Genomic DNA, 18,579 nt, shown 5'->3' with positions numbered 1-18,579 from the left:
GGATGCATTCCCCCAATGGGTGCTAGGATCCTTATTTTTGTACTGAGTCTGCCTCATCAAGAAAAGCTAAGAGATGTCTTACAGTAATTATCTAATGTAGAAAGCCAATGGTCTTTTTTCCCCCATTTTCCCCCCTTTTTATAAAAAATATATCTTTGGGAGAGTGACCACAACTAATAGCAGTAGGATGAAAAAAACGATAGGACAAGATGGAGGGACACTGGAAGAGCCCAAAGGAAGCCCATCAATCTGTGATCCGTCACTGTTTCAGAACAAACAAACTATATATGGGCTTAATTGGAGCTGTAATGACTAATGAATCCATTGAGGTGACTAGATTGAAACAGGAGAGGGGATGATTCCAGAGCTTGCTGTTTCACACCCAGGCTCACCATTATTAAGAAAATTAGGGAAAAAATCGGCTGCATGCACCAAAACCTGAGGCAGAAATCTCAGGTGTTCAGTATTTTTTTCACAGGCATTGCTAGTTCAAAAACCAAAACTCAGGGAATACTGGCACTTAGAGGAAAAAGTTTCCACTGTCATTTTTAAAATAAGCATGTAAGATAAAAGCTAACAGTTTGCATGGGACAGGAAAAAAATTAGGTAATGCTAAAACAAATGCTAATAATTTAGTGTAATGTACAAAAATTACCACTTTTACTTAAGTATGCCTTAAGAAAAAAGTATAAACTGTATTTACATAATTATACACTTTGTCTTTGACTTCTTTTTCTTCTTTTTCCCATCTTTGCTCATTTTTTCTTTATGTTTTCGGATTTCTCGAACTAACGTATAGAAAGCATCGTCCACACCCTGAAATTAAAAAACAAAGTAAGATATTGAGCACTATGGCAGCAGAGGATTGATTGCTAGTAAAAACATTAACACTGAGAAAGAATGGGGCAGTTTCTCTTCAGGAAACAAGATGATCGCTTTTAGGATTCATTCAACAGGAACGGTGACATTCACAACAGGCCAATAACAGTGGCCCGGAATAACAACAGCCCACAATGGCATACAAGCTTCACAAAGACTTTTCTCCTAGGAGAAATTAATTGGGTACTAATTTTTCCATATTGGCAAACCTCAGTCACCAAACTCCAAATGCCTGCCTACAGTGCGTGTTTCTTAACTTTAGATGAAAGAAGTTTTAGAAGTCCTCACAGTAAAAATATGTTTAGTTTTATGCCTCCTCTGATTTACCAAGAAATAAACAGAACCCACACATGGTTTTGTTTTCAAATAATGTCCTTCATTTCCAAACTTTTAACAAAGAGGTTTAAAGTGACCCCAACAAAGGATATTACTTTGAAAAAAAACAAATGTCTCTGACTTATGGAGAAATGAGCTCAGTAAGTATCAATCATCCCCAAATGGGTGTTGGGAGAGATTCCCTTTGTATTTTAGTTTCTCTATACCTTATTATTGTTTTCAAAATCAGCCAGATAAATGCTGATCTTCAATATCTGCCCATTGAAGCCTGCATCTATTTGTGATCAAGCAAGGTACTTAAGTCAGAAAATGACTCTAAGGCAGAGTTTACCAGTCCACAATGTGAAAAGTAGCATTCTAAAAGTGGCAGCCTACAGATAAGTTGTGGTGGGGGCCTTCAATACACAAGACCCCTATGTCAACTCTTCTCATGTCCCATGTTTGAAAAGCAAACTAAACGTAAATAAAAGCAAAAAAACCCACAAAAAAACAAACAAACAAAAAACGCAAACACCCTGAAAAATAGGATCCTCTTATTTTAAAGTCGGTTCAATCTACTACAAACTACAAAAAGAATACTTAATGCTTCCAAGCCTAGACACTAGAGGGCGACTTGGGACCAAGTACTCAACACAACACCATATAAATGAAGGTAACTGTTTCAGAGGGCTAAAGGGACAAGAGATTTGTCAGAGAGTGAACAAAATGGAAATACACAGGGTTTGGGATCAAAATACTTCATGTACCCAAGTGAAAATGGACCAATGAAGCTTGTTTGTGAAGCTGAAGCGGGAGATGGGGAAGAGTGATGACAGGGACGGGTCACGTACCCAGACATGTCACAATAAACTCCCCTACAAGTAATAGATGCTAATTAAAAAACAACAACCAAGTAGAGCTGTTGGCTCAAGTGGTAGAGGATGCTAGCAATGTGAGCAAAAGCTCAGGGACAGCACCCAGGCCCCGAGTTCATGCCCCAGGAACAACAACAAAATAAGATAAATACTGAGGTTTTGTGTTTTTGTTACCAATTGTAGTAACTATGTTGAAAGGGCTAAATTGTATACATATAATAACATGTACTTAAATATTAAGCCTATGAGTAAATGTTATATTGAAAGTAATTTAAAATTGTACATGATCAGGTTCCTGGCTGATTATGACTAAGATCTTCAACATAATTATTTCAAAATTAAGAGAAGCACAGGCAGTCCTTGAACACATATAGCACAGGATGGTGATGGCCGGCTTCTCTCACTTGTGGAAATCGCTGCTGACACAAACACAGAAGGGGATTCTGTGGAAGGGGAGGTCGTTTCAGCAATGCCAACAGGGTTTATTCACTCATCTCCTTATACTGCCTTCCACACAGGGAAGGCAGAATTTCAAATAACGGAACTAAAATGTCTAACTCACTAGCACTTGACAGTTGGGAATCAGAAGTGTTAGAACGGCTTGTACTGAACTTGCTGCCTTAGATAATTTCACTGATGGGGAAATGTCACCATTTGCTTACGTAGGCCAACGACTTCCTTTTTCTCCTGGGGCAAATAATCATTCTCCATATGCTCACAGCAAAGACAAAATTAGCATGCTAGCAATTACTTAAGTGCATCCCCTTCAGGATTGTGAAAAACTGATGTGTATACATTATCACTAGCTAACAAAATGTAAAAAGGGTATTTTTGTTAGCAAGTAAGTACATTTTTTGTTTATATCTGAGTGCTATCTGGGTCACTTAAAAAGCAAGGATTTTGATAATTGTCACACTCTATGCACTGTGAGAACTATACAAATTAGAACCTTAGAATATGTTCTGCTTTTTCATGTGTGTGCATGCCTAGGATTTGAACTCGGGGCCTGTGCACTGTCACTGAGCTTTTTTGTTCAAGACTAGATAGCTGCCCTTGTGCCACAGCTCCACTTCCAGCTTTTTGGAAGTTAACTGGCAATAAAAATTTCATGGACTTTCGTGCATGACCTGGCTTAAAAATCACAATTCTCAGATGCTTGTCTCCTGAGCAGCTAGGATTACAGGCATGAACTACCAGGACACCTCCTGCCTTTGTTTTGAATATAAATTAAGAATAAAACTTTATTTCAAATAGTTATGTCTTTAGAAATCCTAGTGAGACAATAGGGAAAGGAAGAATTAAAACCGTTGCTTAATTTAGCCATGATACTGTTTTGCAAAAGTGTTACATTTTCAAATTGTTCTGTAATGTTAGATTTTGCCACACCTTTTAAAGTGTTGCCTTACATAATGATACTGAAAAATAGTGAACTGGTACATCGCAAAAATTCCAGGAATGCTGTTTATTCTGAGCTAATAGATTAGTATTCTGTAAGTCTTAGAAATAGGTCTACTTTGAGGGTGGGTGGGGTGGGGGTTAAATTAATTATTTCAGACCTAAAAGTCACCAAATCAACTTTTAGTTTCATTATTTAGTTTTGTTAGTAGTTATTATTTAGTTATGATAAATGATGTCCCACTTGTTTCTAATTTCATGTCCTCAAAGAATGTTCTATCATGCAACAATAATTCAGGGCAAAAATTCAAGCTTTGATATGAATTTTCTGTCACCTAATGAATGAAACACTTGCTGGTCTAGACAGAACTGAATGCTGGTGTGCGCCAAGAACCACACGTGGCAGGCAAGAAATAAAAATATGGTTTTCCTAAGATACTACTGCTACTATAAGAACAAAACACAAAAGGTTACTTCCGTGTAACATAGGAAGCCATTGATCTTTAAAACTGGCATACTTGAAATGCACTAGAAGTGCCAGGCCTGCAGATTCTGAAAGGATGGACAAGAGAAGTGGGCGAACATGACTTTAAATACAGCCAGGGGCAGGGCACACATTCAAGAGGAGGAGGAAGCACTGAGTCTGTTTATGTTACAACAAAATTCAGGCAAGATGGCAGGCAGGAAGGTGGTGTTTGATTAGCTATAGGCTGCTAGACTTCAGGGCACAACAAATCAGTGATTTCTTCCAAGTACCTCTGCATGTCCAGTGAATGAGAGTGGTCACAGACAAAACACAACGGGTGGGAAGAGAAAGAGCCAGCAGGAAATCAGAGAGACCTGAACAAGTGATGGGATAAGACGTAGCATGTAGCAGGGTAGAAATTCAGGCTGCTTCTAGAAGGTGCGAGAAGCAAGGGTGACGTGGTTATCCTGAAACACCTTCGGTGTTCACATGGATAGAAGAGCAGTTGTGACAACTGAGTTAGAGAATACAGGGGGACAACAGTTATTTTGTTTATACACTTTCCAAAAAGAAAGAATACATTGTAAGAGAGGCCTTTCCCACCTTCTGGACCATTCCAGAACATTCTACAACATTCTTTAGTTTTTCTTTTATAAAGATTCAAAAGCTGATTTCTTTAAACTAGACTCTAACTGCTCTTAGAAAAAGAAAAAAGGCAGTGTGTATCTAGCTTCAGACTGTATCATTTGAGCTCATGGCAAACATAGGTTAGTTTACTATGGTCATCCAAACAGTCCCAATGCCAACCCAGATGCCCCTCAGTAGACGAATGGATCAGGAAAATGTGGTACATATACACAATGGAATTTTATGCCTCTATCAGAAAGAATGACATTGCCCCATTTGTAAGGAAATGGAAGGACTTGGAAAAAGTTATACTAAGTGAAGTGAGCTAGACCCAAAGAAACATGGACTCTATGGTCTCCCTTATTGGGAATAATTAGCACAGTTTTAGGCTAGTCACAGCAGAGGATCACAAGAGCCCAATAGCTATACCCTTATGAACACAGAAGATGATGCTAAGTGAAATGAACTCCATGTTATGGAAACGACTGTTAGATCATTGTTGTAATGACTTTCAACATGCGATGTGAAACCGTAGCTTCTATTGTTGATGATCCTCTTGTATCCCCTTTCTGTGGTTGTACCTGCAGTATATCTGTATCTTATCTGAGTACATTGGAAACCGTGTATACTGGTATTAGAACTAGGAAACTGAAAGGGAATACCAAAATTGAGAGACACAGGATCAAAAGACAAACGACTACAAACGCAATACTTGCAAAACTGTCTCGTGTAAATCAACTGAACAACTTATGGGGGGAGAGGGAAAGGAGGGAGGAGGTAACAAACAGTACAAGAAATGTATCCAATGCCTAACTTATGAAACTGTAACCTCTCTGTACATCAGTCTGACAATAAAAATTAAAAAAAAAATAAAGTTATCATCAAGAATGAAAAAACAAACAAAAAACAGTCCCAATGATAATACTACTCATCACAATCAAAATAAATATATCCATTATGGAAATAATGGTTTCTTTTCATATTTCAAATTAGAACACCATACTAAAAAATAGTTCAATGTGGTTGCTACTTTATTACTTTGGAAAGACATCTTGCTTTCTGCCCCAAGTCATATGCTGAACTTACCAGATTACATTATTACGCATTTTTTAATTTTCACACAGCCAGGAGTCTCTTCTTCTTTGCTGAGTTTTTTCAATCTGTACTGTCGGATCTCTCTCACCAATGTATAAAAAGCATCCTCCACTCTCTGCATTGTAAAACACAACTTCTTTAAAGACTGTTTGCTTGGGAAGAGTAATTTACTAGGGCAGCCATGAGCAAGGAGTCTGAGATTATGAGCTTTGTTTCAATTTATTTTTTCTTAGAAATGAGACTGCATACCATTGAGGATGCAGTTTTAAAATATGGGCTAGAACCTGGTTTGTTCTTATAAAAGTCAGTTTAGGAGTTGCAAAAGAATTTAATTAGGAATGAGATTATGAAAAATTATTAGTGTCTGTTTACACAAGCATTTTAGTTTACTAGTGGTGGAATGAGAAGGCTCAGTTAAAATTAGGTTGAAATGTTTGAGTCAAGGAAAACAAATTTTCTGTGTTGCTATCCCATTTCCTAACTCAACGCAGTACAATAGGGTATAAAGCTTTTGTTAAAACAAAACACGTATCAGGAGACAGCCCTGTCATCCAATTTTTTTTTACTTCATTTTGATAAGCATCCTTTTTTATATTCATATGCACATAACTATTGAGCTATTGTGATCCTCTGCTAAGACTATCCTAGACATAGTCTAGTTATTACAAATGAGGGAAAACATACAGCCTATGTTTCTTTGGGGTTCTGGCTTGCTTCGCTTAAAATAATTTTTTTTCCAAGTCTTCCCAATCTTCAGTTAGACATTTTCAGTCTATTTCTGGGAGAGGTGACAGGCTTTTGTGAATATTAATGAAGGGCTGTTTACCAAAATATTAAAATATCAGTAGGTAAATATAAAACAGAAACCAAGCTGTATCTTTGCTGCAAGTGTTAAAAATGCCTTGCAGGTACTGGTTGCTCACACCTGTTTCCCTAGCTACTGGGGAGGCTGAGATGAGGGTCACAGTTCAAAGCCAGCCTAGGAGTGGGAATATGATCTAGTGGTAAAGTGTTTGCCTCATATATATGAAGCCCTGGGTTCGATTCCTCAGCACCACATATACAGAAAAAGCCAAAGTGGCACTGTGGCTCAAGTGGTAGAGTGCTAGCCTTGAGCAAAAAACTCTGCATCAGTGCCCTGAGTTCAAGTCCCGGACCAGCACAAAATGAATAAATAACTTGCAGAAGAACACTGTTCAAACTCTACTGGCTTTGTTCCTTATATTTCAATTTAAATATTCTAAAGGGATTTGCTTATAGGCCATGATAACAAAAGGTGTACATAGCCATTATGTGGATGAAGATTTTCATATTTCAAGCCCAGAAAATTACCCTGAAGGTCAGAGAGGATGCATAACTAATCTGTTCAGAAAAACATGCCGTCAAAGTAGAAGCTTCCATCTAAAAGAGACACGCAAGTTAGTGTCAAAGGCAGAATGTTAGCAGGGCGCCGGTGGCTCATGCTTGTAATCCTAGCTTCTCAGGAGACTGAAACCTGAGGATTGAGGTTCAAAAGCCAGTATGGGCAAGAAAGCCTATGAGACTCTTATATCCAATTAATCATCAAAAAAGCTAAATGTGGAGCTGTGGCTCAAGGCATAGAGCACCCACCCACCTTGAACTTTGCTTAGTGACAATGTTCAGGTCTGAGTTCAAGCCCCAGAACTAAACACCACCAATAAAAATTTTTTAAAAGACAGAATATTTGTGTTCATTCTTCTAAAAGACGGAAACATTTAGGAAAGCTGGCATATCTTTATTTCTGCTGGTTTTTAAATTTTATTTTGGGCTTATTTTGTTCCTTTTGTATTTGAAGAATGAACTGTTCACTTGAAGAAGTGGCATATGTTGGTGAGTGGTCAAAGAAAAGTTTCCTTTGAATTAATTCTGACAAAATGAACCCAGCACTTTAAAAAGCTAAGAAATAGCAAACATCTGACTTTTTAAAAATCCAGACAGAGAAACAGCCACTGCTAGCACATACAAGAGCATCCACAACCAGGGCTTATTTTTTGCAGTCATCTGTGTGTATCCATATACTGCCTTAGTGCTACGACTTCAATTCTTTGGAGTACGCTAAAATTTTTACACATTGTAAGAGAAAGAGCACTGCTCTGGCTGAATCCAGCAAGTGTTACCTTTAAATTGCAACTTTAAAATCCATAAAATTAGATTTCAGTTAAGAAGCAGATATGTAAATACATTAAATATTAAAATGTATACCTCAAGGTTCTAATATACCAAATGATATATTTGTTTCCAATAATGAAGTAGCAAATCATTACTGGCAAGAAAACATTTATCTTAATTGTTTTTTTTTTGGGGGGGGGTCAGTTGTGGGGCTTGAATTCAGGACCTTGGGCACTGCCCCTGAGCCCTTTTGCTCAAGGCCAACGCTCTACTACTTTGAGCTTCAGCTCTACTTCCGGTTTTCTGGTGGCACATTGGAGATAAGAGTCTCATGGGATTTTCCTGTCCTGGCTGGCTGTGAACAGCAATCCTTAGATCGCCTCATGAGTAGCCAGGATGACAGGTGTGAGCCTTAATGCCCAGCTTTATCTTAATTTTGATGGAATAAATTTAATCAACTACTGGCTAAGTGAGACAACCACAAATAAAAATCTTTGGCTCTTTTTAAAAATCATTCAATATTGGTTTTATACCTAGACTTTTTCATAGATTTATCATTAATGTTTAAGAGAAAAAGGTTATTTTTATTCTTTTATCCTTAAGAAAAATATGTATTTGAAATTTTCTTTTGTGTTTTCTGAGATAATGCCTTGCTGAGTCCAGTCCAGGCTGCTGTCACTTGGTATTTTCAAATATAATTCCCTTTTTGAAAACTAAGGGAATAATGATCTCAATTACTTTCTCATCCTCTTGTAGAGACAAACCAGGCAAAAGCTCATATTTTCTGAACAATTTCAGGGATCTAAACCTTTATTCAGCCTTCACATGCTGGGGGCAAGTGCAAGTAGTGACCAGCCTACTAAATTGGTGGGAGCAGATTCTGATTGCAACTTACTTCTAAAATCAGTTTGGGTGTGTCTGTGTTTTCAGTGAGCACCCCCATCACCAATATTGGAATGTATGATTTTATTATTAGCAATGCAGAGAGAGACCAGGAAGCAAGAATCACAAAGAAGAGACGGCCTCCCGCCCCACTGATTTGGACTGATTAGCACACTGTATGAAATCCAAACTGGATTTTTAAAGCACAGTCATTTACCATCCTTTTAAAAGACTTAAGTTAGTTATTATTCAGGTAACAATTTCAAAGTCCTCCTGACATGACAACAACAGGTCAGTCTTGTTTGTCCTGCCCTGGTGCTGGTTCTTAATTAAAAAATCACAAAATGGGATACAGCATGGAAAACAATATTGGATACATATTCCAACAATTGTAAATAATTGTTACAATAAAGTGAAACATACTTAATATCCATTGTAACAAGATGCTTAAGTTCTTGATTAGCACACAATAGGACATAGCTTCATAACATATATATGCACTCTAAATGCCTAAGAAATTCTAAGCAATGAAAATATGTACAAAAAACAGTCTAATTATATCATTTCTTTTTGAATAAAAGGTTTGATGATGTTGTCAACACAAAACACACCACAAGAACAAGGGTACAAAGGACCCCTACAGAGGAGGGAATGTTAGTGGAGAATATTCTGGATCATCCTGTCTTGGCCTTCATTAAGGGATTTCACTTTATCAAGTATTTCTGCTGAACCTACAAAATCCTTGCAACATGCTTGCAAGGAAATAACACATTAAATATCCTAACTACAGAAAGATGAATTAGATCAGCCTTCATGGGTAGAGGAAATGGAGAAACAATGAAAACTCACATGGCATCCTAACTTTCTCAAGCAACCTTGACAAGTGCAATACCCCTCCTCTCTAGGCGCCCACTATGGTATACAGAAGGTGCTCAAATCTCACAAAAGTTCAAGTTCAAACGATGACTCATGCACACAACTAATAAACAGCATTATGGCTTCTGAGGAAGTCTGTCCTTTTGCATAGTTCATTAAATAACCTATGGTAAGCTTTCACTAATGGCTTTGCCAAGCAGTCCCTATTTTTTTTTATTTCAGAGGCATGAGCACAGGGACTACACACTGCATACTGGCAAAACCGAACTCATTTCCTTTCAGATGAAGGGTGAAAATGACTATTAATAGCTATATGTATAACTATATTTTATTTTATTGTTATATATACACACATAATATAGATTATATATGTAATCTACAATCCTTACTAAGAATCTTTAAAAGTATTAGAAGAGCATTTGTTTCCTTTTCACAAAATATGCACATTTTAAGTTCAAAGTCCTGCCTGAACTATTGTGTTATAAGTTATCTGGAGGGATCAATATAGCCACAGACTATTTTGCACTACCACACACAAGCCAAGAGTGAGTTTGGCATTTTTAAAGGAGGGGGAAAAGTCACCATTTAATAGAAACCATGTTGGATTATCTGGCCCTCCATAAGAAAAACTTACCATCCCTGGATTTCTATTTCTATCTATGAGAACTTCTGAATTAACTTTCAGTTCCTATTAACCTTAATTTGTTGGTGTTTCTATCTTAGGGTCTGGTACAAGACTACAATCTGAGCATGTAAGAAATTGCTAGTGGACTACAATAAAAATACGCAAATAACATGAGTAACAGGATTCTGCAAAAGGCAGGGGCTAGGGCTTCAAACTTTACAAAAACTAGACTTATAAAACTTATTTTAAAAAGACTTGTTACAACTTCTATTAAGGTCATTTTGAATAGCTCTTTAGAATCTTCCAAATATACAATTATCAAATCAACCTCAAGGATAATGAATGTTTCAAACCAAATTATTTTCTAAGCGAATCAACAAGCCCACTTAAATCATAGAGAAATTAAATATCCAAATTACAGCTTAGGAACATATTTACTTAAAACCATCAATAAAACAACAAAAATGAAAAATAGTCACATATTCTTTAAGTGCTTTTATCTTATCCTCTACATATTAATAAACCCACATAAATGCTGTGAAGCAATTCAAGTGAATCATATACCTTCAAAATACAAAATGAAATTCTGAGAAACTCAAGGCTACCAACCAGTCTAAATCTAGGAAAGCAGGCAGTTTCTAACCAATGGTGGATGTTGCCATACATAAAATCACCAACATCGAGCAGCAATCATTCAGCACTTTGGGGGTAGTCAACCAGCCAGCCAGGAAGAGCACCTGGTTAGTGCCAGCCCAGGGGGAGAGGGACACCCCAGCAGGGATCCTTAGTGTAGTCACCCATGATGCCTTTCAGCTCCAGTTCCCCTGGGCCCAGCTGATGCATCTGCTATGAGTCTGAGAGACTCCATTCCCCTAACCCTTTATCTGGAGTCATCTCACATGTGCCTTGTAAAGTGTCAATTAAAATGATCACTAGGACCGGGAAGGTGGCTTAGTGGTAGAGTGCTTGCCTAGCATGCATGAAGTCCTGGGTTCGATTCCTCAGAACCCTATACACAGATAAGGCCAGAAGTGGCACTGTGGCTCAAGTGGTAGAGTGCTAGCTTTGAGCAAAACCTCAGGACAGTGCCCAGGTCATGAGTTCAAGCCCCAGGACTGGCAAAAAAAAATAAATTAAAAAAATGTGGGCTGGGAATATGGCCTAGTGGCAAGAGTGCTTGCCTCCTACACATGAAGCTCTTGGTTCGATTCCCCAGCACCACATATATGGAAAACGGCCAGAAGGGGCGCCGTGGCTCAGGTGGCAGAGTGCTAGCCTTGAGCAAAGAGAAGCCAGGGACAGTGCTCAGGCCCTGAGTCCAAGCCCAGGACTGGCAAAAAAAAAAAAAAAAAAAAGTAAAAAGCTCACCAATCTAAAGCCTATCTTTTAAAGTCATCAATAATACAAGTGGAAAAAAATTTCATGGCAGAATCTAGCTAGTAGGTTTGCAAATGTTTTCAATACAATTTAGTTTTCTGATTTTTTGTTTCATGTAAGCAGAGAAGTTACAAATATAATCAAGTTTCATGAGTTCTTTCGCTCCTGAGAAAAACAGTCAGAGAAAAATCAGTAAAAAGCAAATGAAAGAGCCAGGCACCAGTCAGCTCACGTCTGTAATCCTTACTCAGGAGGCTGAGATCTGAGGATTGCAGTTTGAAGCCAGCTTGGGCAGGAAAGTCTATGAGACTATCCACAATAATCTACTCAGAAAAAGTGAAAAATGGTGCTGTGGCTCAGGTAGTAGAGGGCTAGCCTTGAGCAGAAAAGCTCAGGGACAGTGCCCAGGCCCTGAGTTCAAGCCCAAGGACTGGCAACAAAAATTAAAAAAAAAAAAAAAAAGTAAAGAAAATGAAAAAAAAAACAGTCTTTGCAGTCCTTGGGAACCTAGGCTATAACACTTAGGTAATGCCTGCTAAACCTTCCTTGAGCTTGTGAATGAGGGATCACTGAAACTGACTGTAGTATATGACAGTCAACATACAAAGTTCAGTTTTTCATCTCAAGATGAAGACTTCAAACAGAACTGCTTTCTTTTCATGTTTACAGAGCTTGTTTAACTAAAAAGAGGTACATATGATTGCTAGGGAAGTCAGACATTTACAGGCGCCGAATAGTCTTTCTAAAGTTCAGTTTATAAAATCCGATACAACTTCTAGCTAGAATGCCTGTTTTTATACAGGTAATATGTGATTAGTTGTTTAGCATTTTAAAAATGTACCAGAAGTTATATTTTATACAAAGTCATTTAAGGGGAGCAAACAGAAAAACCTACAAACCAACTTATGAGTCATAAACTGACAAGTTGCTAAATATGTGGAAGTTGTATGCCATCATATCTTTACATATTCCTTCCTAGAATTCCTGAAACAATGATAGATTCTTATTTTGTACCGAGACTAATGATACCAACTGAAATTACCATATTTTACCTAAAGAAGTCACTTTTAAAATGAAGACCAGTTTTGAAACAAAAGTCAGGCTTCATGTGACATTCATTTTTGTAGGAACAATACAGTAAATGAATATCTAAGCATTCCTTTTTAAAGTGTGAGAACTTTCTCCAAAATAAATATATCATCAAAAAAAAAATTCTGCCAAAGTGAAATTCTTCTACTACCACTCTTGACAGTACTTATAAAATAGAAACTCAAAATCTGTGCTACTGTTTTTAGCATTTAATTGAAAAAGGAGTCTACATTTCTTGAATCCTGTATTTCTAAGATGTGCCCAGAGGTAAATAATTTTCACTGTGAAAAGCAAATACCCAGCATTGTGGATTGAGAAGGCTGACACAAGAGAATGAAGGGTTCAAGACCAGCTTGGACTCCATATCCAGACTGTCTCAATTACTCCTTATCCAAAAGAAGAAAGAAAACAAGATCAAAAGGACTATGTACACTAGATTAAGAAGCACCAGCCTCTCAAGAAAGAGAATATTTACCAAGTAACATTGTTTTACTATCTAGTTCAGCGAGGAGGGAAATTCTCAATTACATCACGTGATTTAATATGTGCCAGCAGGCATGATTGTCAGGTGTGGCCACTAATGTTCTGGGTCCTTCGGCCCAAACAGGACTCCATGAGAGTGTGTCTCGTCACCGATACGCTTTGCGATAATCTCGTTTTACTCACCTGTCTTGTCTTTGCTGAGGTCTCAATGAAAGGAATTCCATAACTTCTTGCTAAATCCTGAGCCTGCTTCGTGTCTACTGTTCTAGAAGGCAAATCACATTTATTTCCTACTAGGACCATAGGTACATCTTCCGAGTCTTTGACTCTTTTAATTTGTTCTCTGGGGAAAAAACAAAGTTGCAACAGAGGCATTAGTAACAAAGAAATACTTCTGCCTTAGAAAACTGGGTGCAATGATGGTTCCCATAGAATCCCTTCTTCCTAGCCTACAAATTTCCCCTGCTGTTTCTCTCTGTTATTTTTCCCGTCTATCTTAATCAAAATCTTTCCTTACCCCTTAAAGATCAAATATGTATCAAAGTAATACTACTATCTAAAAAGTTTCTATGTAGGTAGATAACAAAGATAAGAGAAAACTCTGAAAAATTCTAGACCAAAATGCTAAACCTAAGTTTTTTTTTAAAAAAAGAACATAATCTTAGACATATACATTGATGTGGTAAAAATGCACATATACACAAATTATCTTCACCAAGATGTAAATTAACAGTAGTCTTGTAACTGTCACATTTCAGTAACTCTGCCTCACAGGAAGGACAGACAGTCTAAAACCCAAGCGGATACTTGACATCACAGACAGCACCAAACTATCCACCACACACTAATGATAAAGTTTAATTTATACATCAGGCATAGTAATACATTAATTACCAGAACAATTATAGCAGTTACTACTCTACTAAGAGGTACTGAAAACATATGAACTGTTTATTTCTGTAGTTTTTCATCTAATCTTTTCAGACCTTACTGCGGTATAAAGAACTACTCTTTTGTCTCAGAACAAGGTAAGGGCAGCTGGAAAGACTGATTTTTAGAAGACCAACAATGAAGTGACTACAGTTTATTCTGTTAATTCTTTCTGTATTTTGCTACTTTTCAGTATACAAATTTGGGGCCAAATTAGCCATGAATTTCCAAGATATCATTTGAGAACACAGTAGACAGCAGTTAAAAGTGGTCCAAATTTCCAGTTCTTCCACTCACTGAAAAGATTTGGAGAAGTTAAACACATTTTCACGATATATACCCCACACCAACACTACAACTACTACCCTCCCTCCACCCTGATTTCTCCAGTAGTAGACTAAACGTGCTAACATAAATATTCTTAAATATAACATTAAGTGGGTTAACACGGAATATTTGCTCAACATGCAGTTTCATGAAAACTGTATACTCCCAAAGAAACAAGTATGTTTGATACACTATTATGTAGGTAGCCATTCTTATGCAGATTCATCATTCTTTTAAAAAAACACTAACTTCTTTTTACAACATTCAAATTCTCTCTCTTTCCCTCTCTCTGTACCTATCGCCATTATTGTTTAATTCAATCCAAGCAATCCTACATTATACGTTTTAAATCATTTGAGTGGTAGCAACTCAAGCTACCTTTTCATATCTGTTTATGGTTTGTATTTTTACAATGGATCTAAGAAAAGTCTTAGATCCTCTAGAATAGTTAAGAATTCCTAGATCTCTGGAGCCCAGCAGACTCAAGTCCCTACCTCTGAGTCTGGGCCTCATTACTACTCATGCTGACCGGGACTCTCATCTTCAAGGACTTCCCTTGTAAAAGGAGACCAAAAGTAATTTTCACTCATCTACCTTTGATCTCACAGGGATATGGTACTTAGCGAAGAATCAATCATCAAGGGGCTACAATTACATCTTAATTCAATGTAAACCCACCTATAATGGTGAATATCTTCAAATGACTTAGTATTATTTATGGCAAATACACACAGAAAGCCCTCCCCAGTCCTCATGTACTGGTCCCTCATTGCACTGTATTCTTCTTGACCTGCTGTGTCGAGAATGTCCAGGAGACAGGTTTCTCCATCAATTACTACTTGTTTCCTGTAGGAATCCTGGGAAGGGAGAAACACAGGCTGGGTTATTACAGTGTGCCTTTAGTTAAGAACTTGAATAGGTGATTCTCCAATACACACATGAACACATGAACTGGTCAGCATTCATTAGGGAAATGCAAACTATGATACACCATCTAGAGAAGGGGGTAACAATGTTAAGACAAGGAATGTACACATATGTAATTATAACCCCTCTGTATATCACCTTGACAATAAAATAAAATTAAAAACAACAACAACACCATCCAGTACCCATGAGATGGCCACTGTTACACAAAAGAAAAACAAGTATGATTGTGTGTGTGTGTGATCGTGAGTATGGCCAATATGAGACTGGTCTGGCAGTTCCTGAAAAGTGAATTAAGAATCACCATGTGAGCCAGGCACCAGTGGCTCATGCGTGTAATTCTAGCTACTCAGGAGGCTCAGGCTGAGACCCGAGGATCATGAGTCAAAGCCAGCCCGGGCAGGAAAGTCTATGAGACTCTTATCTCTGATGAACCACCAGAAAACCGGAAGTGGAGCTGTGGCTCAAGTGGTAGAACACTAGCCTTGAGTTGAAGAGCTCAGGGACAGCACCCAGGCCCAGAGTTCAAGACCCACAACCAGAAAAAAAAAAAATACCACGTGACCTGGCCATCCAATTTCTATGTATATAACCAGAGACAAAAGCAGGTACTTGTGCAGGCATGGTACCCCTCTCCAGCAGCATTAGGTACCAGAGCTGAAATCTAGAAACAACAGCAATGTCCATTAACTAGTGAATGGATAAGCAAAATGGAACACACACACACACACACACACACACACACACACACACACACACACACACACACCACAGATGAAATCTTGAAAACATGGCTAAGTAACATAAGCCAGACACAAATAGACAAATTCCATGTATCAAACACCTGGACTAGGAAAATTCATTAAACAGATGTAGAATAGAGGTTCCCCCAGAAGCTGAGGGCAGGAGGAGTGGGGAGTTGTTTGAGGGGAATGGGGCTTCACTGTGGGATGAGGTGAAAGTTTTGCAAGTGGACCGTGGTCATGACCATACAGCACAACATTGGCCATACAATGACGCAAATGCACTTAGGGCTCTGAGCTGTACACTGAACAGCCACGTGGGAAATCTTATGTTGCACTACTGTGCCACAAAATTTGTAAATGTTATTATATGGATATTGCACAAATGCAAGTGTACAATATCAGTAACAAAAATCTATACAAAAATAACTACCGGTTCTTTATCTAAGGTGAGTCAGATGACAAGAACAATACAGCAACTTGTAAATGGTCATGCTTCCACTTTAGTTTAGTCAAAGGAATATGCACAGGAATAGTCAACACATGGGATTCCTAATGGCCTCATTTAGTTCTGAAAACCCTGAGAAAATGCCACAGATAGACACTGTGCCTCAATGGGCCCCCCCACTTCAGCTGCAGACTCTGAGGAGCCACTGATACAGAGACCACAAATAGCCAACTTTATTTGTGCAAATAGGACTGGAAATGTAATTCAGTGACAGTGACACACACACACACACACACACACACACGAAAGGTAACTTCAACAGAAATCAAAATTTCATTTTCCTCCAAATTTTGAATGGTATTTTGCTGAAAATGTCCTATATACTGCCAGAATAGGCCTCAAGAAGGGAAGAATTGACCAGGTGCCAGTGGCTCAGACTTGTAATCCTAGCTACTCAGGAAGCTGTGATCTGAAGATTCCAGTTCGAAGCCAGTCAAGACAGGAAAGTCCCTGAGGCTCTTTATCTCCAATTAACTGCCAAAAAGCCATAAGTAGAATTTCAGTTCAAGCGGCAGAATGCCAGACTTGAGTGAAAAAGCTCAAGGATAGAGCTCAGGACTTGAGTTCCAGTCCTAGGACCAGCACACATACACCCACGCACGCACACAAATGTGCACAGAAATGAAACAAGAAAATGATCAGGGTTTTATATTTGAAGTTAGCCATTACTTTCAAAGTTACAAATAAACTTTTCGATAAGGTACTTCAACTAAAAGCTATCTTTTGTTCTAGTTTCCTTAGAAAATAAACACAAAATTAAGTCACTTAAAGTCAATACAATAATAAATGAAAATAAATAACTTTATGTCCTCACTCCCAAAGTATTTCCTTTTTTACTTTTTACTGAAAATATGAAACTTCTAAATGAAATGTGCTCTGCTTCCAAGAATGAATTGGAGATGGAATTAAGATGTCTCTAATACAATAAAGAGGCAAATCCTTCCGGAAATCTACAGCAATATTTATCTAAAGCAATACAAATGGCCATAGCCATTGACACAATGCCACTTATGCTAAATGATGCTAAGGAAATACTACTTACTTTTTAAAATGATCCTTATAGTATAGTATATTTTTAATATGGTATCCTAAAGTGTCTTTTCTGTGCATGTGGTACTGAGGAATCGAACCCAGGGCTTCATGCATGCTAGGCAAGCACTCTACCACTAAGCCACATTCCCAGCCCAACTATTCTTTTTTGTGTGTCCCAGTATAGGGTCTTGAACTCAGAGCCTATTTGCTCTCCCTTAGTTTTTTTTGTTCATGTTTGGCTCTCTACCACTTGAGCCACAGCTCCCAACTTCCAGGTTTTTGCTAGTAAACTAGAGATAAAGTCTCACTGACTTTCCTGCCCAGAGCTGGCTTTGAGCCATGAACCCCAGATTTCAGCTTCTTGAGTAGTTGGGATGGCAGGCATGAGCCACTGGTGCCTGCCACATGGCTGTATTCTGTAACTACATTCTTACTTGTATAGTTGCTAAGTCAATGAAGGAAGCAAGCTCCAGGACGGTAGGGCTCAGTGTGTTGCTCACCACTGTATACCTGTAACTAATTAGAATCTGTCTGCTGAATAAGAGTCCATTCCATTGCCAATATATACAAACACTACAAAATGCAAACTTCTCTAACAATCTGCTACTAGCATTGTTAGAGAAACCCAATGTAACAGATAACTCTATACCAGTTACAGTACTGCATGAAAGACCCACACAATGTCTTTTTAAATGTATCACTTTGCAATCTCACTATTTTGTGAATTTTAGAATTCTTTTCAGACTTTTCTTATAAAAAACAAGCAATAGTTTAAGATATTGTAAATTTTATTGATAATGAAATAATTTTTATGCTTAGAAGAGTTCATTGGTATATTCTGTTGTATAAGAATTAACATAGGGGCTGGGAATACGACCTACTGGCAAGAGTGCTTGCCTTGTATGCATGAAGCCCTGGGTTCGATTCCTCAGCACCATATATATATAGAAAAGGCCAGAAGTGGCGCTGTGGCTCAAGTTGGCAGAGTGCTATCATTG

The 18,579-nt window shown here is 38.0% G+C and overlaps 1 protein-coding gene across 3 annotated transcripts in view; it reads right to left on the bottom strand.

The window, feature by feature from the left end:
• Nucleotides 1–328: 328 nt before the first annotated feature.
• Nucleotides 329–18,579, bottom strand: part of Kras (KRAS proto-oncogene, GTPase) — a 40,861-nt gene continuing 22,610 nt past the window's right edge. Inside the window, exons 3-7 of one of the 3 annotated variants that reach the window (XM_048335269.1) lie at nucleotides 15,050–15,228; nucleotides 13,298–13,457; nucleotides 5,652–5,767; nucleotide 4,987; nucleotides 329–816 (exon numbers count right to left, since the gene is read on the bottom strand). In XM_048335269.1, coding sequence (XP_048191226.1) covers nucleotides 700–816; nucleotide 4,987; nucleotides 5,652–5,767; nucleotides 13,298–13,457; nucleotides 15,050–15,228 — 573 coding nt within the window. In that variant the 3' untranslated portion in view covers nucleotides 329–699. Of the gene's footprint in view, nucleotides 817–4,986; nucleotides 4,988–5,643; nucleotides 5,768–13,297; nucleotides 13,458–15,049; nucleotides 15,229–18,579 lie in introns of all 3 variants that reach the window. The other 2 variants (XM_048335268.1, XM_048335267.1) reach the window with 2 other exon arrangements.

The sequence above is a fragment of the Perognathus longimembris genome, chromosome 27, assembly GCF_023159225.1.
Source record: "Perognathus longimembris pacificus isolate PPM17 chromosome 27, ASM2315922v1, whole genome shotgun sequence".
NCBI classification, from domain to species: Eukaryota; Metazoa; Chordata; class Mammalia; order Rodentia; family Heteromyidae; genus Perognathus; species Perognathus longimembris.
Note: the sequence above shows the minus strand (reverse complement) of the source record. Positions and strands in the feature narration are given on the sequence as shown.